Source organism: Dunckerocampus dactyliophorus, chromosome 12, assembly GCF_027744805.1.
Source record: "Dunckerocampus dactyliophorus isolate RoL2022-P2 chromosome 12, RoL_Ddac_1.1, whole genome shotgun sequence".
NCBI classification, from domain to species: Eukaryota; Metazoa; Chordata; class Actinopteri; order Syngnathiformes; family Syngnathidae; genus Dunckerocampus; species Dunckerocampus dactyliophorus.
In genome coordinates this window covers 24,679,974-24,702,523 of record NC_072830.1, presented here as the reverse complement: position 1 = coordinate 24,702,523, position 22,550 = coordinate 24,679,974, and the positions used below count along the sequence as shown (strand labels likewise).

Here is a 22,550-nt window from a genome sequence, read left to right as displayed (position 1 = left end):
AAAAAGCACGTACTGTTTTGATGGCAGCAAGGATTAAAGGCCAATTTCCTGCCACAAGCTTGACCTTTAAATGTCCTTTTGCGACCTTTCCTGCCACTGCCATATGATCTCTCCAGGAAAGAGAGAGTCCCGAAGTCTGCTTTTGATTTACGGTGGCCTGAAAAGACACAAAACATTTCAACTTGTACTTGGTGCAAAGTATTTTCAAGGGTTTCAGCTCACAAGTGCAGTGTCAGTGTTTACCTTTGCCACTAAGCCTGCAAGTATAAGCGCCTTTATTGTGAAAACGGACATCTATTCAGTCAAAACATGTTATTAGTGGCAAACAAAACAGATGTAAAAGCCAGCAACTCAATCACTTAGAAGGGAAGCAAAATATTTGTAAGCAAAACACTTTATTATATCTTCTAAAGGGACAATATTATATTAAGTCAACTTGGCTGCAACTTAGTAGTAGTCCGTGCACAGCTTGGAAAGCAGTATGCGTCGTGGGGCCTTATGATTTCCGCGTTAACAGAATCGCGGACGAAATCGCGGAAATGGCCAACAAAAACAAAAGTCACTGTTAAACGTGGAATCTCGCGTGTGAGGAAGTGTTTCCACGGCGGACGCTAACCCGTCCCCTCCCGGATTAAACATGTCGTGGGAAAACTCCTCTTACGCAGCGTGAACGGAAGCTAGCTGGGTTAGCTTAGTTTAGCAGAGCATGCTAGTGCAGCTATGTGATGAGCGTTGTGTCGTGAGCATTTCTCTGTTTTGTGTTTTACCACTTTAATGTAAGCGAGCGTTTTACAATGACAATTGAATTCACCGTTTGCGTTCACCGTCACCTTCAATTTCCTCCGCAAGGCACTAGTCATCTTAGAGGTGTGTTTGGGCTCCTTATCAGGGTAGAAAAGTGCCATGCAGCTCAGTTTCCTAAGCGAGAGGAATCATCATAGCATCAGAATGTCACATTACATGTTGGAATTTGTTTACCTCGATGAACCACAGCTCCCCTAGTGCCAGGAGCACTCATGCAGCCCCATAGCATGATGCTACTACCACCAGCACACTTGACTGTGGGCAGGACAATTACCTTGCCGCTTAGCTATTTAGACGACAGTGGTGTGTTGAGCCATTGTTAGTGGATAGTAAATCTATACTGTTATACAAACTGTACACAAACTGTACACTGACTACTCTAATGTATATCCAATTTTCATTTCTGTAGTATTGTCCTTTCAAAAGATACACAGATAAAAATGGTTGCTCAAATATGAGAGGTGCAGTCACTTTTGTGTGATGCTGTATGTTTTCATCATGTAAAACTATAGTTATTCCCGAATAGAACTGCAACAATTAATCGATTAATCTATGATTAATTGATTATCCAATTAATCGAATAGTATTTTGGTCTTCAATTATTTTTTTTTTAATTTTTAATTTTTATTTCCTTTGTCATCCGTGAAAGCAGACCTATTATGTTTGTGTTTTTAGGCAAAACGAGTATTCACACACACCAGCTTTGACTTCAGAAAACAGCGATGGACATTTTGAGTGATCAAAACAACATGCTTCAAATTAATTGACTGAGAAAATAATTGTTAGTTGCAGCCCTATTCTCTATCAAATGTAGTTTTTGTCAGTACTTTCAGGCGTCTGGAACGGATTCATTGGATTTACATTATTTCCTGGGAAATATGGGAAAAATGTGTTAGATTTTTGTTTCGTTGGACCGTATACAAATGAATAACGAAAACCAAGGTACACTATACGTAGATTCTTGCATGTAAACTACAGCTTTTTTGCTCTCACCCTCCTCAGAAACAACATCATCCAATCGCGTGTGCAAAGTGAATAGCGTGAAAGTTTTTCTATATCCTTGTCCTCCTTCATTCCTGTCTTTCCACCTGTCCATCCATCCATCCATCCATCCATCCATCCATCCATCCAACCTTAAAATAGACTTACATCAATGTTTAAACAAAAAATCAAGAAAAGTTAGAATCTTTTCTTTCCTCCTGGGAGAAAGGTGTACTTGTTCCTTAATAGAACATTAGAATATGATGGAATGACGGTGGATAAAGCGCAGGTTCCCCCTCTGCGCTCATCCCTCACATGCCTCCCATCGATTATTTATGAGTGGATTCGTCCAGTCTGGCTGAGCGGCGCTGGACGCGGCTAGCGTCTGCTGCGCCTGCTGTCTCTCATTATGTACATCCAGGGGGAGGGCTGTGACACACACACACACACACACACACACACACATGCTTCAACCTGTGCTCAGCACTTGCTTACATCATCCATGCAGTAGAAGATGAAGAAGGTGATGCATGCATGTAGAAGTCTGCTTGTTTGCTTTACCGTTTGTGTGCTGCATCTCTTTTAACACACACACACAGTGTGCAAGCTGCTACTAAGCACACTTTAATGCACTTTAAAGACTGGGAGATTTTTATGAAGGACTAGCATGCGGTGAAGCCAGGACAGGCTACAAGGATGTCAGGATTTGCTGCTTCTGTGGGTGTAAACCAGAAGAGCAGCTGATTGTGTTGTTTTTTTCAGCCTCAAACACCATCTACGGCGTATGTGAAGGGAAAGAGATGATGCGATTGAAGCGCAGATGAAAAGACGGCAGGTGTTCTCAGGTTGTTGACTGTGTCGAAGTGACCGGTGAGCCAGACGTTCCGCTTCGCATGCTGCAGATGGTTCGAACCTTAGCCCAGTTCAGCATCGCTCCGGAGGAGATGAACGGAGAGAATGCAGGGGATGAGGGAGGTGGAGGAGAGAGGGATGCCGGTGGAGGAGGAGAGGAACTGATGGACAGAGATGCTTTGGATCATTTCAGAAACAATAACGGGAATTTGAATGGACATTGTGCTGGCAGCCACCGGTCCAACAGAGAGGTACACTCTCTTCTTCTGTATGTCTGTCTGTGCATGTGAATGTAACTCAATCAAGCACTGCTCTACTTGTTGCGCTTCCTCTTTATGTGCCGCTTGTTTCATTCTCTGAGGGACAATGTCTCCTTCTTCCATGATTGTCTCTTCTCTCTCAAACCGTAATAGAATTAGAGCTGAAGTGAATCACATGATACTCACCCAGACTTCCACCTGTGTGTTTGTCCTTTCTCACTCACATCCAGTGATGAGCAGCTTTAATCATAGCATGTCTCGTGTGTGTGTGTGTGTGTGTGTGTGTGTGTGTGTGTGTGTGTTTTTATTACTTTATGAATTGTTCATGACATTACATGTGTGTTCACACACACAACTCTTTCAGACATAACACAACTGCTGCTAATCTCAAAACTGAGCCTGTTAATCCACATTCAAGCGCTTTACATGTGTGAGGGACTCATGTAAATCTTTGTTAGCGCAGAAGGAAATGTTTAGTAATTATTTCCCTGATACATTCTGTGCCGCTTTTTAAATAAAGATGCTAAAGCGCTTGCAAATCTTCATATTAAACTGTGGGTAAATATAATTAATTAAAATATAATTACTAATGAATACAAATGTATAAATAATTCATTTAATATATCAAATCATTATAATTGTTTTTTTTGCATGTTCTCCCTGCGCTTGTGTACTTTGGCTTCCTCCCACAGTCTAAAAAGATAAATGTTCGGTGTTTCCCACAGGACTGCAATCTATTTGTGGCAGTGGGTTAGCAGGGAGAAGAGGGGAGCGATGTTGCGTTGTTTGCTAATTGTCCATGACGCATGTGCTTGTCATTTTTATGGACGCTGTGGGAGACAAAAAGTGAGCAAGACGATTATTGACCAATTAAACAATTATTTTCTTAGGCTATGTTCACACTGCAGATCAATTCTTCCTCATACAATCAAAAGTTTAACACCAGCTGAAAAACTGAAAGAATTTACATTTTGTTGGATCTTAAGGAGGTTCTAAGTAGAGCTTCAAAATGCAAAAAGAAGAAAAGGGAGTGTTAAAAAAAGCAAACAATCATTAAATGATAAAGGCTGTGGGCTTAATCATCTTAAACAGCCGAACAACGGAGCTTCAGGTTGTGCAGGGGCGTCAAATGGAAGCTGGCTATGTGGAGATGTTGCTGGGGGCATCTGTCATGACTGAAAGCCCTCGCCTGTGTGGCAATGACTGGGTTTTTCAACGGGACAACACAGCAGTTCGCAATGCCAGGGGTACACCCTAGACTGGTGGCCTAAACAATTAAGCAAATACCAAAATAGATGTCAATTAACTGAATAATTGATTAATCATTGATTCATCGATTAATTGTTGCAGCTCTAAAACCACATGAAAGGCAAAACAATGAGGGGGGGAAGCACCCACTGCTTGTTGAAAAGAGCGCTACGTACTTTTATGTCAGTCTCCGAAATTGTTCAGTAACACCGGACAAAGGTTTCTAGATTTGTTGCTGGTTGCTGTTTTGGAACATAAAATGTGGATGTTTGGCCACAAATAAACGGCTGTATGGGAAACACTGAGGCTGGGTTAACTGCAGACTCGAAATTGCCAGTTTGCGTGAGTGTGAGTGTGAGTAGTTTGTCTCTGTGTGTCCTAAGCGCTGGCGGGATAGGCTCCAGCTCACCTGCGACCCTGAAGTGTGATGGATGGAGAGGCAGCCACACTTCAATTTTGTGGCTTGAATGCGTCCATGTGACAGATGTGAGGAGCCAGGTGATGATAGCAGCATCACTGAAGCATCTGGATCAATAGAGTGTCTGATAGTTATTGATCACTTAAGAGTAGGTCACAGCAGCCTGTGCCCTGCAAACGGCAATTAGTGGGTAAGGAGACAGACCGCATGCTGTTGTGCGTGATTACATAAGACAAAGTTGGAGGTTGAGAGCTCAAAGAGGACATGTTTTCATCACAGATCTATAGAATATAGACTCGTTATGAGAAGGCATTCTGTTTGGGCTCGGAGGCAGCCTGTTGCTGCGTTGCAGGCTGTTGCCATGGGATACAGTCAGCGAGGAAAGAGGGCTGTATGCATTGTGGTGGGAGGGGTTTGATGATGGAGATGAAATGATGATGATAAACTGTGTTTGTGCTCATACTTATAATCTCTGTCCCCTAGAGGAGGCGTGATAGAAAATAATTGAGAACGACTGCCTTTTGGGAAGTTTCGCTCAACAAAGCAACACAAAAAAAAATGACACATACTAGAGAGGAGGGACTATATCTGAACCTAGCCACAATGACATCACGCACTGGGTTGAACATTGTGGTCTTGGCTTTATGACGCCTCATGTAAAAGAGTGGCATGTCAAGCAGGGAGACAGGAAACATGACGCATGAGCGCTCGGTTGTTTTTGCTGTGACTCTGGTCTATGTTGTCTTTTCTCTCAACACCCTAGAGCAGGGGTATCCAAGCGTTTTCCTTTGAGGGCGTATTAGAGCGATCTATCGGTGCTCTGTTGTATGTGTCTGTTATTGTATTTACTACAGAAAAATCGAATGCATTATTGTCCTTTATTCATATACATAATTCGGTGTTTAATAATTTGGAAAAATGTTAATTCCCCAATTGGACACTGCTGATCAAAATGTTAAGACCTGATGAAAAATTGCAAGAATGGACATTTTGGACTGTTGGATTTTAAGGAGTTTCTTAGTCAAGCTTTTTATTTTTGTGCTTGCAGCATTTTTAATTTGCACCATTCTCCTGTTGCATACAATTTCTATGTGGAGCGCTTTGACGTTGCTGTGCGTTTGCCCCCCTTCGACAACGCTACATTTCTCCTTCGCATAGTCGAAGGCCTCCTTCCTCCTCTCAATAAGTGATGGCTGAATCCATCCATCCACTCTGTTTCTCCATTCCTCAGCCCACATACGACCCTGACCTGTCAACGTGGCTGTTAAGGTGTCTGAGAGAGGAAAAGCCATCCGCCAGGCACTTTATCAGTGAAGGTCATGCTCATCATAGAACTCAGGTTGTCTCAATCTAATTGATTAAATCCCACAGAATGAAAGAAGGCACCCTTTTTTCTCTGTGCATACAAATCAACGATGGCGTCACTCAGTCAGAAGCAAAGTCACAAGCATAAAACTGTTGGTCATTCTCCAACATATATAAACTTGCAATAGACAGTTTATAATTTGCCTGTCTTCCAAGCTGAAATAGAACCATCTTGAGTAGAAAAGATGCTGTGTTAATTCCTAATTGTGTGGCATTATGATGATCAGCATACTCCAATATTGTAATGCTCAGTTTTGATAGAGTTATTCATTTAGCATATGTCTATTTTTGTACAGTAGCTGTGCTGCAAACTACCGGGTGCTTTTATATCTAATCATTTGGTTGCCTCGAGTCATAAAACAAGATGAATGATGCAGTGCAGTTCACTCCATTGCAAACTACAAGCACCATAATAAAGTGTTTCATGAGGTGCACATAGTCATAATAAGAATTATTATTGTGTGCATTCCAATTAAATACTTGCCTTTCTTTTTCCCCACATTCTAATTTGTTTAGCTCTTTAGCGGTGCCTCTACAGTGTGAGTCAGGCCTGTTGGCTATTGAGCTTCTGAGCTGGGGTTGCCATGGTTACCTTGTTAGTCAATGGAAACTAGCATTCCTAGCATTATTTCACCACCTTCTGACATGTGTCTTATCTAATTAAGACAAGCAGACAACATATTTCACTATTATGTGGCCAAAGAAATGCACTCGTTTATTGAGACTCGTATTACAAACACACAATCCACTTAAGGGATCATCTCACAAATCACGTCCATCGTGGGGATGGATTTTTTGTCAGCTATTTATATCAAGCACGGTCGTGCTCTCTGGTTGTGTTGTTGTTTTGCCCATTTTTAATAGTTTATTACAAGGACAGTGCATATTAATAAACATTTCTGTCAATATGCCACAGTTAGCCACAGGCTATTTTTCCACCTGCGGTCCCGAGACATTGTTTTGACTATTTGGGAAGCATCCTTAGAGAGACATGCACGCACGCACACACACACACACACACACACACACACACACACACACACACACACACACACAATTATGTATGGGCATAATAATTGAATCATTGATCATGAAACATTCTGTCAATTTTGTAAAAATCTTGATTGTTTTTTTAAAATGAACTTTGTTTTGCAGCACTATATACTATAGAAACTTAATTGCAGTAGTTAGTTGGAACCAGCTAAACTAGTTTGCAGTTTAACGGTGCATAAACAGCATGCTAAAGGAACCAGCTATAGGAAGTTGAGTACATCCACGCAAGCCTCGGCTACGGCACATGTCTTCCGGGCAGCAGTATTCTGCTTCATGCAAGGCGGTCTTCGAAACAGGAGTTCAGAACATTCAGAGAAATGTTCTTCTGCTCCGTTAAAATAATACTGAAAAAAATCACGTAAATCGATTCTCCCCATATTGGATTTTGTGTGGTTGAGTAAAAACAAGTGTTGTTGACTTTCTGCCGTCCTCACAGGACATGAGGAAACATGTCATGATGACACTGCTGGACACCGAGAGATCCTACGTGGAGTCGCTGCGCACTCTCATCCAGGTAAGTGCGCACCCGCGCTGCGGATTTGTCTTTCTTATTCATTGTGTTTTTGACTGTGACACTCCCAAACACTCGCACATTGATTGCTAAGGACAGGAATAACGAGTGCAGGCAACAAAGGTGTTATGTAATCCACTTATATTCAGTCACCCTCCCCGTCAGGCTAATCTGCTAACCGCATCACGTCTCACTGTCATCAGCATTATCAGTGCATGCTTCTGGCAAACCAATGCTGTCGCCTCATTCCCACGCCTTTCCATGTTGTTGCATGTGGACAAAAGTGTTTAGACATCTCTTAATCAAATTCAATTACAGTGGTGTTTATTTCTTTTTTTTTGCATGTTTGTCACACTTGAATGTTTCAGATCATCAAACAAATTTAAATATTAGCCAATGACACAATGCAGTTTTTAAAGGAACCTGATTCAATCAGATTTTTTAAATAGTCTTGCCGATCCGATCCGGTGCCGTTCCTTTTTTTTCCTTCTTTTGATAATAAGCTTTTGTTCCAAACATGAATTTGTGGAATTGAATATGGTTATGAAAATAGCTCTTGAAAGCATTAAAAATAATGCCATCAAAGTATCGCTGAATATACTTTATAATCACACAGCATGACCAACAATATTGTTTGGCTTTTATAACAAACCTCTGTGAGTCAGCTCCCTAATCCAATAAAAGATCCAATGAAAGTCCCATCAACTGATCCCGATCCTGAAAATCAGATTGGGACATCCCTATTATAAAGCCATTTCTAAAGCTTTGGGACTCCAGCAAACCACAGTGAGAGCCATTATCCACAAAAGGCGAAAACATGGAACAGTGGTGAACCTTCCCAGGAGTGGCCGGCCAACCAAAATTACCCCAAGAGCGCAGCGCAGACTCATCCACACAAAAGTCACAAAAGACCCCACAACCACATCCAAAGAACTGCAGGGCTCACTTGCCTCAGTTGAGGTCAGTGTTCATGTCTCCACCATAAGAAAGACACTCGGCAAAAACAGCCTGCATGGCAGAGTTCCAAGACAAAAACCACTGCTGAACAAACGAACATTAAGGCTCGTCTCAATTTTACCAGAAAACATCTGGATGATCCCCAAGACTGATGTTGAACTTTTTGGAAGTTGTGTGTCCCATTACATATGGTGTTAAAGTAACGCCGCAGTTCAGAAAAAGATCATACCAACAGTAAAATATGGTGGTGGTAGTGTGATGGTCTGGGCCTGCTTAGTGTTTTGCACCCAGCTTGGGGAAGGCCCATTTTGTCTTTTGTTTTATGCCCCAGTGCATAAAGCAAATAATGTCCATAGTTGTGGGATAACTTGCACAAAACCCTGACCTCAAGCCCATCAAACAGCTGTGGGATGCAGTAAAGCAGAGATGGTGAGCCAGACTGCCTCTCAGGTCTAACATCAGCGACCTTTGGACTTCACAAAGGTTCTTTGGCACGAATGGCCTGAGTGTTCTGCATTGTGTGACCATTTGTGTGAAGCATGTGTGATCATGCACACCCCACATGGATGCTCACATTGCCGTATTTGTCCCCGTACATCTGACTGCATGCTTGCATGATTGCTACTGCGTTCCCATGGCGACAAACGGAATACAAACTGAAACTGCAGACGTGCTGGTCCGAGAAATCAAACTCTTTAGTCTATAGTCTATCTACTCTTTAGTCTGTTTCCCCACTCACCTTCTCCTCTCCTCTCCTCTTCTCCACTCCGCTGCGGTAACGCCGCATCAGTTTTCTCCAAACTGCGCCAAAAAGTTTGTTTTCTACCATCTTCTGAAATGAATCTGCACATGCACAGTAACATGGAATAGCCCATTGCATGAGAAGGGAGGGGGTAGCAGCCAAAGCGATCATGTCAGATTACGAATTTTGATGCAGTTTTAAGCACGTGAATTAAGACTAAAGCATTAATATGTACTTTAAATCGAAGAAAAAAAATCAATGATCAGTTTTTATGAGACATTTGGGGGCCCCTGGAAATCTCCGGGCCCGAGGCAACTGCCTGTGTTTGCCTAAAGGTAAGCCCGTACCTGCTCTTTTTTTCATATACACTTTAACTCTGCACCTGTCCAGCATTATAGATGCTATATATCGCAAACAGCAAACCACATTAAGGAGTGGGGGACACAAACGTTAGCAAAACTAGCATAGCTAGCACAGTGCATTTTAACAGCAACATCATGCTAAGCCAGGGGTGTCCAAACCTTTTCCACCGAGGGCCACATACTGAACAATGAAAGGATGCAAGAGCCGCTTTGATATTTTGTAAAGCAACACATATTAACACATGTTATGATGTGAAGTTCTGATTACCGTAGATTAGTTTAGTTACTGTGCATGTATTTCAAGAAAAAAGCTGCATGTCAGCTTTGTGATATTGTTGAAAAAGCGTATTATGAGTATGAACGTCTCCAGTCTTTGCTCTTTTTTTCCCCGTTTTTCTGTTGTATTTTTTAAATTTTCCAAATATTTCAACGTTTAAAAAAAAAAATTCTTAAAATGTTGTTTTCATAATATTACGACTTTATTCCCATAATATTTTCACTTTATTTTCATATTTTCCCCCAACCTAATTTTGTTATTTTTCATTTTTTTAGCTTGTTTCTCATATTATTACAACTAAAAAAAAAAAATTAATTAATATTTCATATCTGTGGTACTAAAATGACGCATAATATTCCGAGTTTATTCTTGTAAAATTGCAACTTTTTTTCTCATTAGAATACAACTTTTTTGTCTTAAGATTTAGATTTTTATTCTCGTAAAATTATATCTGTTTTTTCCATTTCGGCAGGGTTTTTTTTCCATCTAATCCCAATTTCTTCTTGTAAATTTCCTTCTCATAATGATCTCCTTTATTATCGTTATTAACATTGTAACTTTTTCCACAACATAATTTTCAAAAATTACAACTTTATGTGTTGTTTGTTTCTTATAATATTATATTTTATTTAAAAAATAATGTTTTCCTTTAATATTTCAACGTCATGCTACTAAAATGACGTTATTTTTCCTCCTAATGTTATGACGTAAAAGTATGACTTTGTCGTTCGGTTACACCTTTTTTCTTGTAAAATGACTTTTTCAGATTTTTCAGTTTTTGCTGCTGTTTTTTTTCCTCTTGTTTTCTTGTGAAATGATATTTTTAGAATGTGGGGCAGGCCAATAAAAATAAATAAAAAAAAAAAGTTCAGGCTGCAAATGTCCCTTATGCTGCACACCTGTGCTAAGCCTATTCGCTGAAGAAAAACCAAATTATGAAATTTACAGCTCCCATGTATGTAGCTGATTGGCCAGTAGGCATAGCTACAGGCTTTATTTTAAGATGTGGCTTTTTCTTCATTTTAAAAGCTGTCTTTCATGACCGGAACTTCAAAACCGACTGCGCTTCTCCTCTCAAAAATGGAGCTGGAGTGGAGATGCAAGATGTTTCGTTTGGTGGTCATAAACAGACTGTGGGGGCACGTATTTAGGACATCATTTTAAAAAAAAATCTATTTCGCAGAATAGGGGACCTTTTCAAACTGGTTAAATGCTGTTTTTGCATGTTTTGCGTGTAGTAAATCACTCACAGGCATCGAGTAAAACAGACAAGGGGAACATTTACATGACTGGTCGCATTACAAGACAGCAATTGCTTGGGTACATTCACTTTAAGGGATTCATATCAACTGGCCTGATGAATGGCTGGAATTTATTTAGTAAGAAAAAAGTAAAACACCCCCAGATTGTAACAAACTATCAACAGCATGCATTTGCTGGTCATTTTTAATGGTTTATGTAAGCAATCATGTAACTGTGTTTTACATTGAGTACAAATGAGTGTTAGGCTGAAATAAAGGCAGCAACACTCCATCACAGCCGGAAGCTTCCCAGAGTGATCAAGTGATCAATTTCAGGTCCGGGGCTCTTATGTAACACACTGCATTTAATGGAGGAAATTAAAAAACGTCTTTTGCCGGTTTCTACCTCCGTTTGTCTGCCCCAGTCGTTTTTGTAATGAATCCCTTCAATCATTCACGGTATTAAAAGCCACCAAGTCGGACTGTGACTTGTGAGTAGCTGACTGAAAGTCGTCTGAAAGTCTGAGATGATGTTCTAAATATGTGAACATCTGAGTGAGTGATGCACAGTGGTTGCAGGTCACCACAGTGCGCCATCGCAGTGGGTGGACTTGTTTGATGGAATATAAATCAAAAGTGCGATTAGGTGAGCCTCCATGGCAGCCCACATGAGAAGCCACGTCATAAAGAGAAGAAACAAAGACGCAAACACAGAGTGGAGTGGAGTGGAGTGGGTGGAATACTTTCAAGTGTGTTTCACAGTACATTTCCTGCAGCATGTGTCCAGCTGTGCTTTACTGACATGTCACTCTTTCATTTCACTCATTATGTGTTCATTTCATTGATATACTGTGCTGATTATATTGCTTTATTTGCCAAAGTATAGGTTCAATCATGATTGCATGAACATCAGATTGATTTAAGATGTTAGTAACATAAAGACACTGACACATAGCACGGTCTAGTGACAGCCAGTACAATTGTGAGAAAAGTAACACAGTACAGTAACAAAAAATACATTAGGGAGTTTTTTCTCCAAAATGTTTGCTTACACAGGCGGTCCTCGGCTTACGTCATTTTTGTCGTTTCCTGCTGCCGTACGCGCTCCCATAAATTAATAAACAGCGTAATTTAGAGACTCGCTCGAGTACGACAAGAGTACATGGTGAGAAATTTACATGGAGAGATTTGGAGAGTAAAGTCGTAAATTTACGAGAACAACGTTGTAAATTTACGAGAATAACGTTCTAAATTTACGACAGAAAGCCCGTAATATTACGAGAATAAAGTCGTACATTTCCGAGAATACAGTTGTAAATTTACGAGAGAAAACTCGTAATATTACGAGAATAAAGTTGTAAATTTAGGAGAATAAAGTCATAAATTTCTGAGAATAGAGTTGTAAATTCACGAGAGAAAACTCGTAATATTACGAGAATAAAGTCGCAAATTTAGGAGAATAAAGTCGTACATTTCCGAGAATACAGTTGTAAATTTATGACAAAAAACTGGTAATATTACGAAAATAAAGTTGTTCATTTACTAGAATAAAGTCGTAAGTTTACGAGAAAAAGCAGTAATAACTAAGTAATAACTAAGCATCATATTACTATTGAGATGGAAAGGTTGCTAGTGCTTACTTTCTTTTATTACTGTTTCATTTCATTCTTGGATTGTTTTCCTACTATATTTTATTTCCTTCATGAGTTCTGCGTACAGTGTGAGTGACTTAGAAGTTCATTTTGGTCTAACTTTGAGCCGATTTGCACAAGAACTTGACATCACAGCCTGGGAACGAAACTTGTGTGTAACCCCGGGACCACCTGTATTGTGTATTATACAACCTCAAGGGCATTCAGCTTTGGAGGTTCCATTGTATTGAAGCAGCTCTTAGTAGGATGCAGTAAAGTTGCACAATAATGTGTATATATAATATATAATAATATATACAATAATACACCATCAAATACTTATAATACCTGTGACAGTAGCCATCATTATTATCTTTGTAAAGGTATTGGAGCCCAATTGATTATGTATGTGTACCTACAGTATATACTAATATAATAAGTACAGGTATGACTACGGGCTTATAAATGCGCTTCTTCTCCACAGGGCTACATGCGTCCTCTCAAACAGCCAGACGGCGGCTCCATTGTGGACCCGCTGCTGGTGGACGAGATGTTCTACCAGATCCCAGAGATACTAGAGCACCACGAGGACTTCCTGGAGCAGGTGGACGGCTGCGTCAACCAGTGGCACGACCGGCAGACCGTAGGACACATCCTCATTCAATCGGTGAGTACATGAGACTAATATAGAGAGACCTACACACACACGACTTTTAAGGCTTTGCATGAGAAAGGGAAGGTGGATTTTTCAATCTGTGCTGCTATTATTAGCATGCTGTCATCATTGTTAGGCTGTGAGGTAATTAGCAGGCAGGCAAGAAGCCATTTTTTCCTTCCAATCCCCTCTATAGTCATAACAGTAAGGCTGGAAAAAGACATGTTTAGGGAATTGACAAGCATTTCCTGTAAAGTTTGAGCAAGATTGGTTGGAAAAGCATGACCAATCCAGGGTGTACCCTGCCTTTTGCCCAAAGTCAGCTAGGATAGGCTCCAGCATACCCCCGTGATCCTACAGAGGATTAAACAGCATAGAAAATGGATGGATGGTTGAAAAACATGGCCGCCATCAAGCAACATCAGTGTTTCCCACAGGGTTGCATTCAAACTGTGTTTGTTAGATGACGTCGTCTAATTTGCGCAATTGGCCATGACGCATGTGAAGGTAATAATACCCATAGGGGGCGCCACCGTCATTTGCAGACGTTTTTGTTACCGTGCTGCTGTTAGGCTGGGAATAATCACAGACTTCTCCTGCCAAACCTTTGACTGGTGCTGTATATTTTTAATTCTCTGTAACTCTTTAGTGACCCATTCAATATTTCCCATGACCCAGTGGTGGTTGCCAAAATCAAGTTGGAAAATCATGCAGGGCCCCAAAACAAAGGCAAGTTAGGAGAGCAGACAGGACCAGGAAGTAGACAGCCTGTCAAAGACGCCACCTATACCACCCCCCCCAGGCAGTACAAATGTGTAACATTTTACATGAACTGTTTTGGAATATATATTCATATATTCATACACGACCTTTTGTGTCCCCTTTTTCTCTTTCCCCCAGTTCTCGAAAGAGACTCTTGCTAATATGTACTCTGCCTACATTGACAACTTTCTCAATGCCAAAGATGCTGTTAGGATGGCTAAGGAGGCCAAGCCGGCCTTTCACAAGTTTCTGGAGGTGAGAGGAAAAAAATACTTTTATACTGTAATATTGTTTGGACTTTTTGATTTGGGGTGAGGGTGTCCAAACTCATGGCCACATGGTCACTTTGATATTTAAAGCCAGAGCTTTGTAGTATTACTACTTATTAGTGTCAACATTTCTTTTCTCTTTACGTTGTGCCTTTTTTTTTTGTCTTTTTTTTTTTCTGGGGTTTAAAAAACAAAAATTTTACAGTGTGATTCCGACCAATTAAAAAAAAAAACGAGACTTGGAATCTCTCTAGTTTATCAGAAAAAAAGATGAACTGTTCTGGTATTTCTAAAATAAAACACAAATGCATGCCTGGAATATCGTATTTCTGGAGACGTTTGCAAGTAAAAATGACAACAAAAATAAAATGACAACAAAGATTTTGTGGTTAAAAATAGTTTTATGTGTAATTCCAGTAAGTTTTACTGTTGTTATTGTCTTATTGTTCTTTAGTCTATTAAATAGATTCAAGCATCATATTTAAAAGCTTTTTAAACAAGATACTTTACTTGCAGGCAAAATGAAATCTTCATGACTATTCTGTATACTGTACTTTTAACTGAGTTTGAATTGTGGAATTGCAAATTTAGAATAGGCCACTATACAAGTTTTTTAGCTGAATGATAATTAGAAGCTACTGCTTTTAGTTCCTGTCATGTCATCCTCCCACCTTGCTGCAGCATACCATGCAGGCCTTTTCTAAGAACGTCACCTTGTGGTGGAAGACTCAAGTTCATCATTGATACAATTTTAGTAGAGTGTTCCCTCGTTTATCGCGGGGGATACGTAGGTTCCCAGAATAGCCCGCAATAAGTGAAATCCACAAAGTAGTCAACTTCATTTTTTTTTACAATTATTATATGTTTTAAGGCTGTAAAACCGCTCACCATGCGCTTCATACACTTTTCTCACAGTCAATAACACTTTCACATTTCTTTGTTGTTTAAAACAACAAAAAAGTTTAAACCTTCATTTGAATTTTAATGATAAACCTTAATGATCAACACAAGAAATGATTAAGTCACTCGCGCATATTTCACTCCTGTGACCGTGCATTTTCGTACTGTAGCGTTTTGGTGTCCTTGTAAAAGCATATTGCTGCAGACAAACCGAAGATTTAGTTACAAGCTAGCAAGCAAGCAAGCTAGCGATGACACAGGAGACACGGCAGGACGGCACGAAGGAGATGGATTGACAATGGTCTACAGCCAATCAGGATGCAGAAAACAATGGGCGGTGCAGACAGACGAGAGAGGGAACAGGTAGACACGCAACTCCCACAATGCAGTTCTTCTTAAAGGGCCAGGCTCAGACTGTAACAGCGTTCATACGCTGTAATAAAAAAAAGAAGAAGCACTAAATCAAATCTGCAAAACAGCGAATCCGCGAAAGGTGAACCGCGATAGAGTGAGGGAACACGGTACCTCCTTTTCTCACATTTCCTCATGCCGTTTATGCTTCCTTTTATTTCTCAGCAAAACATGCGTGAGAACAAAGAGAAGCAGGCTCTTGGCGACCTGATGATCAAGCCGGTCCAGAGGATCCCTCGATATGAGCTGCTGGTCAAGGTAGTCAAGGCTCTGCTAATATAATTCCTACTATATGGAGTCACATGATCTGTTACAATTGCTGTTCTGTCTGTAGGATCTGCTGAAGCACACCCCAGAAGACCACCCGGACCACTCCTTCCTACTGGACGCCCAAAGAGACATCAAGCGGCTGGCGGAGAAGATCAATAAAGGACGTCGCTCAGCTGAGGAGGCGGAGAGGGAGGCCAGGGTCATCCAGGAGATCGAGGCACACATAGAGGGAGTTGAACATGTGAGATACCATTCTCTAATTCCCACTTTTATTCAGATTATTTTCCAAATAAATGTGTAGCAGTAGTAGTTAGAGTTATCAACATGATCTAGAAATTGTATTTCCCTACCCAATTTGACCATATTATGCCTTTTTTTCTGGCAGTTTTGGATGTAAGGGTTGCTGAAACGACTCTGTAATTTATTCTCTGACCCATTAGGTAGCGCAAGTGCACTAATTGTGCTTTTATGTGCTTGTGTGTTGAATGAATGAACAATAAGAGCATACAGTGTCACGTGGCGTACATTGTGCTTGTGTTCGGCTATGCATTTTTGAGTTGCCATATTGAGTAACATTCTAATAATGCTTTTTAGAACAAATAATACAGTGTTTGGCAGGCATTTCATCGATACTTTTCCTTGTTTTTAGATTTTGAATCCCCAAAGGAAGTTCCTCAGACAGGAGATGGTGATGGAGGCGGTAAGAATTCTCTCGATCATGCATGCGTCATCATTTGTGTATTAGAATGGAATCATTCAACCTTTAAAATGTCTCATTTTGACGGTCACCAAGCAAGTTCCAGCTGAGCTGGTCTGATTGTTTCCCCAGAAGTCGGTTGGCGGGAAGAAGGACCGCTCCCTCTTCCTCTTCAGTGATCTGATCATTTGCACTACTCTCAAGAGGAAGTCTGGATCACTGAGACGCAGCTCCATGAGCCTGTAAGGAGTCGAGCGGATCACAACTTCACTCGGTGGCAGACGTCTGCCGAGGCGAAACGATCCTGATCTAAATCAACGCCTCATTTTTAAGATTCACGCGTTAGTCGCTTAAAAATGAAAGAATACGTCAAATAGTGAAAGTGACACAAAGTTTTTGTTGAAATGAAATAAAAACACTTAAATTTAAGGCGGCCACTATTCCCCCTTGTATTCCGTAAGCATGTTCTGAACCTCTAGTGAGTAATAAAACTCATAGAGTGGTCTACTCACCCAAATAAACCTTGCACGTCAAATATACTGATTTGAGACCAGCCACCACCCCCACACTGCCACTGCAATTACCTTACCTAATGCGACGCATGTGACGCAGTAAATGTCATCACCACAGCATGCACTGCCTGCACAGGAGACATGGCATGTAAAGCTGAAGTTTACAGTTGAGTTTGGAGAGGAAATTAATTTAATAAAGGATATTTTTGTCCAAATTGAGTGAATAAAAATACATAATAGCAGCTGTACCTCACGTCTTGTTGTTTTTTTGGTCTCTCAGATACTCCGCTGCTAGTGTAATTGATACTTCAAGCAAATACAAGTTTTTGTGGAAGCTTCCTCTGGAAGACGTGGAGGTGGTGAAGAGTAAGACACCTTTCTGTTATAGTTATTGTGATATGAATGTATGTATTCATAACTGCATTGATATTTGAGATAATGGCATCCCTCTAATGCGGTGTAAAACCACTGATCATTTTTTGGCTGGCTGTCAGGTTCCACTCAGACAACAAACAAAGAAAACGTCCAGAAAACAATTAGTCGACTAGATGAAGATTTAAGCACATTGGGTCAAATCAGCAAACTATCGGAGACCCTCAGCAGCCCACACCAGGTACTGTGTATTTTCATGCACACACACACACACACACACACACGCATTTGTAAGTTGCACCTATTATCTTTATCCTAATGTGTCCACTTGATTATCTCTCTCTTTAGCCCCTCGATGAGGCGATCAAGGATCTGATGGCCTCCGTGCACAGGGAGCTGTCAGAGAAGCAGTCGTTGGCCTTCAGTATGACCTTCCTGCCCACCAAGCTGGAGTTCACCACCGTGTCGGCCGAGAGCAGCTTCGTCTTCGAGTTCACGTCACCCGACGCTCGCTCCAACTTTGAACAGGCGTTCGAGGAAGCAAAGAAGAAACTGGGTGAGTGAGTGCGGGTCTGGCTTTCTGTGTGGATTAAGAATTGTATTTCATTTGGGTTTGCCGTGTGTGTTTAGCTATGAATAAGGACCAGTGGGACCCGGAGTTCCTGAAGGCCATTCCAATTATGAAGACACGCAGCGGAATGCAGGTGAGAGTAGCAGGCATTATTCACTGTGTTTACGCCATAAGAAAATACGTTTTTTACAATTATTTCTTATTTTGTCCACAGTTTTCATGCGCATCTCCGAGTCACACTTGCCCTGAGAGTGGTTGTGAAGTGTGGGTGTGTAATAGCGATGGTTATGTTGGACAGGTGAGAGAGCACACATGGCAGCAAAGTGGGGAGTAAATTTGATGTGTTTTGCTTTTTATTCTGCTCTGTTTGAATAATGATGTGTTGTGTTGTGATGGTCCCCCATTAGGTTTGTCTGTTGAATATCAAAGATGAGCCCACAGTGGAGGCCTGTATTGCTGTCTGTTCAGCAAGGATCATCTGTATCGCTGCTGTACCTGGACTGAAGGGGAGGTCAGTAAATACGCACACACAAAAGAACAACAAATATATGTAACCTTTCTGTGTTAAAAACCCACTGTAGCTGAGCAGTGGCGTGTATTTATCGTATATAATCAATAATCAGATGAACAACATGAGATGATACACAAGGTGATCTGAAAGTGTTTTCATCTCCTGATGCAAAGCTAGAAATAAATAAGTACATAATTTAAAATGATTACATTGTGGTGGTTATTTCATTGCAATTCAATGAGCAAACCTGGATTAAATGTAAATACATCACCACTGAATTCCTGTTCGTACCATGAAATGCATATATTATAAATAACTGCTGTATTTCTATTCTACTTAAATAATCCGTTTTTGTCTTTATGTGGTATTAAGTTATTTCATATTTTCATGAATAAATGAATGAATTCATTTAACCTTACAATTGGGTTTGGTATATTACATTATCTTATCATCCTCCGGGAATCACCTTGGCACTCAGAATTCATAGTCACCCATCCACTGCTGCATCTACCGTAGAATTGTTGTGTGCCTGTAAGGCCGCATTACGTCACATTAAAGTCTTCTATGGTAATAAGACCGAGATCTCAACAGGAGCCAAAAATGTTACCTCTTTCTTGAATTTTGAGACGAGATGACAAAGATACTTTATTGCTCTCCAAGAGAAATTCACAATTCAGTGTCAGAAGTTTCATTTGTGCTCCATTTGAACTGCAGGTGGCAGTAGTGTGCACATTTAGACCTATTTGAAATGTTGCACAGTACCTTAAACCCATTTGACTTTTTCCTTTCAAGGGGGCGTGGACCAGAGGCTGCCGCATCTCCCTTAGCACCTAACCACACCCAGCAGCAGCTGCATATTTCCATCTCGCGTTCCTCGTTAGAGATGAGCGAGCATCCCACAGGTGATTCATGCACATATGTTCCCTGACAAATGTCAGAAAAAGTGAAGTAGACCGTAGTCGCTGTGGAGTCTGATGTGTTGGTGTTTTTAAGGCCCGGGGGCGGAGCTTGTTCCGTTTGATAGTGACGACACAGATGATGAGGATTCACCTAGCCCTTCATCCACTCTGCAGAGTCAGGCCAGTCACTCCACCATATCCTCCAGCTACGGCAGTGAGTTAAGCGCGCGCTCTTGACACACCCATACACCGTATACGCAAAAATATTCGGACACGTAGCCATGACACATGCTGGACTTGAGAATTCCTATGAAGCAGAATGTGGCCTTCCACAAACCGTTCCCATGAAGTTGTAAACACACAATTGTCCAAAAAATCTTGGTAAAATGAAGGATTATAAATTTCTGGGTCCTCGCTCAACCCCAGCACACTATTTCCACCACCATTTCCACACTTTTATATTTTTCTGCATTTTTTAATTTTGTTAAAGGGCTAAAAAAAGATTTGTGTTATTATTACCAATTAGTGTCATCAGTTCCACCTTTTCTCTTTACATTGTGTCTTCTTACTCCAATGTGCATGCATCAATAAAAAAGGAACCATGAGCTGCAAATGGCCCCCCTGCCGCACTTTGGACACCCCTGAATTAGCTCATATAGTGATCACTGTCGCGGCCCCTGATTCCCGTCTTCACCTCCTTCTCAAAGATGAAGATGCTCCGTGCTCCAAGGACTTAGCTACAGAGACCACCAGCAGTGAGGAGGAGCAGGAGTTCTCAGTGACGAGCTCATATTCAGCTCCGGGGATGTTGACAGTCAGCGGAGGAGGCAGAGCCAACACAGAAAGCCCCATGGACGGCCGCGCCATGCGCCGCTCTTCTCGGGGTTCCTTCACAAGAGCCAGTCTGGAAGACCTGCTCAGTATTGACCCAGAGGCTTACCAGAGCTCTGTGTGGCTTGGCACAGAAGATGGATGGTGTGTGGTACACTAATGCTCACAAATAATAATAACTCAGATTTGGATCAGCTAATATTTTCCAACCCTTCCCTTTATGTCAGTATTCACGTGTACCAGTCCTCCGACAACATTCGCAACCGCAAAAACAGCATGAAGATGCAGCATGCAGCTTCCATCTTGTGTATTCTGTAAGTATTCTTCCACTTTAATTTGCATTACATTAAAAGCGTTCCTCCATCTTGTCTGCATGTATATTTTGCAAAAAAGAAGTCATTTTCTCAGTGCAGCTTTGTTTCTCCTCTCTTTTTACCCCACTTCTTGCAGGTATTTGGACAACAAAGTGTTTGTGTCGTTGGCCAATGGCGAGGTGATTGTCTACCAGAGAGAAGCAGGTAAACTCAGACTGTGGAAATGTTGTGTGGCTATTATGAATAACAATGCTGACGATAATAACAGCAATATGAAAAGTAAAGAAATACATAAACAACAACATTGAAACAAAAGTGCAAAAATTCTTTACTAAAATCTAGTTAAAAGAGCTTTAAAATCAAGTTTTTAGAAAGTCATGTTAAAAGACACATGTAGACCAGGGGTCACCAACCCGTCGATCTGTCGGACCGGTGGATCGCGAGAATGTTAGGAAAAAAGTGTTATTAAATTAGGCCCTCCTCTCCTGGAGAGTGACCAACAGGCACGCATTTTGACCACTGAACATGCCCGTACACCTCGCCGCCCTGCAGGCAGCAACCCGCAAGCTCCAGCCAAGAGCCCAGTCCCCAAAACCCAGCCGGCGAAACTAGCGCACGTACACCGGCTCCCCTCGCCTCGGGTTGAGTGAGCAGCGTAGTTCTGCACATTAATATGGCTCAATATCTGCCTTTGCTATGTCAAAATTAAGGCACAAATATAACTCCAAAAAGCTTGTGTCAACTTTCCTCAGACACTCACAATTGGTGAAAAACAAGGTAAAATGCATTATGGAGGTGCTGCATAGAGCAAATACAAAAGTAGAAAAAAAATACATGGATATGTTTAACAAACTGTCTTCCAAGTGCCATTTGTGTTCCGCAGCTTGATTTTTATTGGCCCCCAGGGAAGATTCTATACATACACTTGATCATAAAACATCATGAAAGAGGATTAGGGCCACATTGAAAAGAGAAAAAGTGGAACTATTGAATGATTAAACAAGATAGCATGCTAACGATAATCATTATTTCAGTATATTTCACAACTTAGCATATCTTATAAATAAATAAATAAAATCCAATAACAAAACATGAATAATACCAAAGTGGCTTTAATTGCCATGTTGCCACTATTTTAAGTTGTGCCACTTTTTTAATCTGCAGGCAGTTTCTGGGACCCTCAGTCTTCTCAAACATTAGTTTTGGGCACTCCCAGCAGCCCCATCACCAAAATGGTTCCGGTAGGAGGAAAACTGTGGTGTGGCTCCCAGAACAAAATTCTAATCATTAACTCAACAAAACTGGTGCAAGAGGTAAGTGCTGTTTGATGGATAGTGTTTACATGTGGGGAAGGCTTCATTGAACATCCCCTCCCTGGCCCAGCACTGTTTCCAGGTGGGGACGGACAGCAGCCGATGTGTGACATGCATGGTGGCGTACGGGCAGGGTGTGTGGTTGGCCCTGCAGGGGAGTGCGCATGTTAAGCTGTACCACGCTCAAACATGGGAGAGCCTGACGGAGGTAGATGTGGCGCCTGCTGTTCACAAGATGCTTGCAGGTATAAACACCAGGGAATGTGAGCTCTGCTCCTTTGGTAAACATGTAAGCATTCCTTCAGCACTGGAAAGTAGACGGTGTGTGAGATGGACTTTACTTTTCAGGGTCAGATCAACCTCATCAGTTGCATGTACACGAATCCCTTGTTTATTGCGGTTAATTGGTTCCAAAGCCAACCGTGATAAGTGAATTTCTGCAAAGTAGAATTCCTTATTTATAAATTGATATTTTCATAGTTACAGCATAGAAAACGTATTAATGGCCTCCTAAATACAGTTTTTAACATTATTAGAGCCCTCTGCACATAAAGTAACAAT

General features: G+C 41.1%; 1 protein-coding gene across 1 annotated transcript in view; it reads left to right on the top strand.

The window, feature by feature from the left end:
* LOC129190902 (rho guanine nucleotide exchange factor 17-like) overlaps positions 1–22,550 on the top strand; it is a 60,471-nt gene that overhangs the window by 32,421 nt on the left and 5,500 nt on the right. The window contains exons 2-21 of the mRNA XM_054793642.1: positions 7,418–7,495; positions 13,187–13,369; positions 14,258–14,374; positions 15,865–15,957; positions 16,034–16,210; positions 16,619–16,669; positions 16,799–16,908; positions 17,459–17,544; positions 17,673–17,791; positions 17,899–18,106; positions 18,181–18,254; positions 18,336–18,419; positions 18,529–18,632; positions 19,425–19,534; positions 19,626–19,745; positions 20,239–20,506; positions 20,590–20,676; positions 20,813–20,880; positions 21,841–21,989; positions 22,060–22,234. Of these exons, the coding sequence (XP_054649617.1) occupies positions 7,418–7,495; positions 13,187–13,369; positions 14,258–14,374; positions 15,865–15,957; positions 16,034–16,210; positions 16,619–16,669; positions 16,799–16,908; positions 17,459–17,544; positions 17,673–17,791; positions 17,899–18,106; positions 18,181–18,254; positions 18,336–18,419; positions 18,529–18,632; positions 19,425–19,534; positions 19,626–19,745; positions 20,239–20,506; positions 20,590–20,676; positions 20,813–20,880; positions 21,841–21,989; positions 22,060–22,234 (2,461 nt within the window). The remainder of the gene's footprint in view (positions 1–7,417; positions 7,496–13,186; positions 13,370–14,257; positions 14,375–15,864; positions 15,958–16,033; positions 16,211–16,618; positions 16,670–16,798; positions 16,909–17,458; positions 17,545–17,672; positions 17,792–17,898; positions 18,107–18,180; positions 18,255–18,335; positions 18,420–18,528; positions 18,633–19,424; positions 19,535–19,625; positions 19,746–20,238; positions 20,507–20,589; positions 20,677–20,812; positions 20,881–21,840; positions 21,990–22,059; positions 22,235–22,550) is intronic.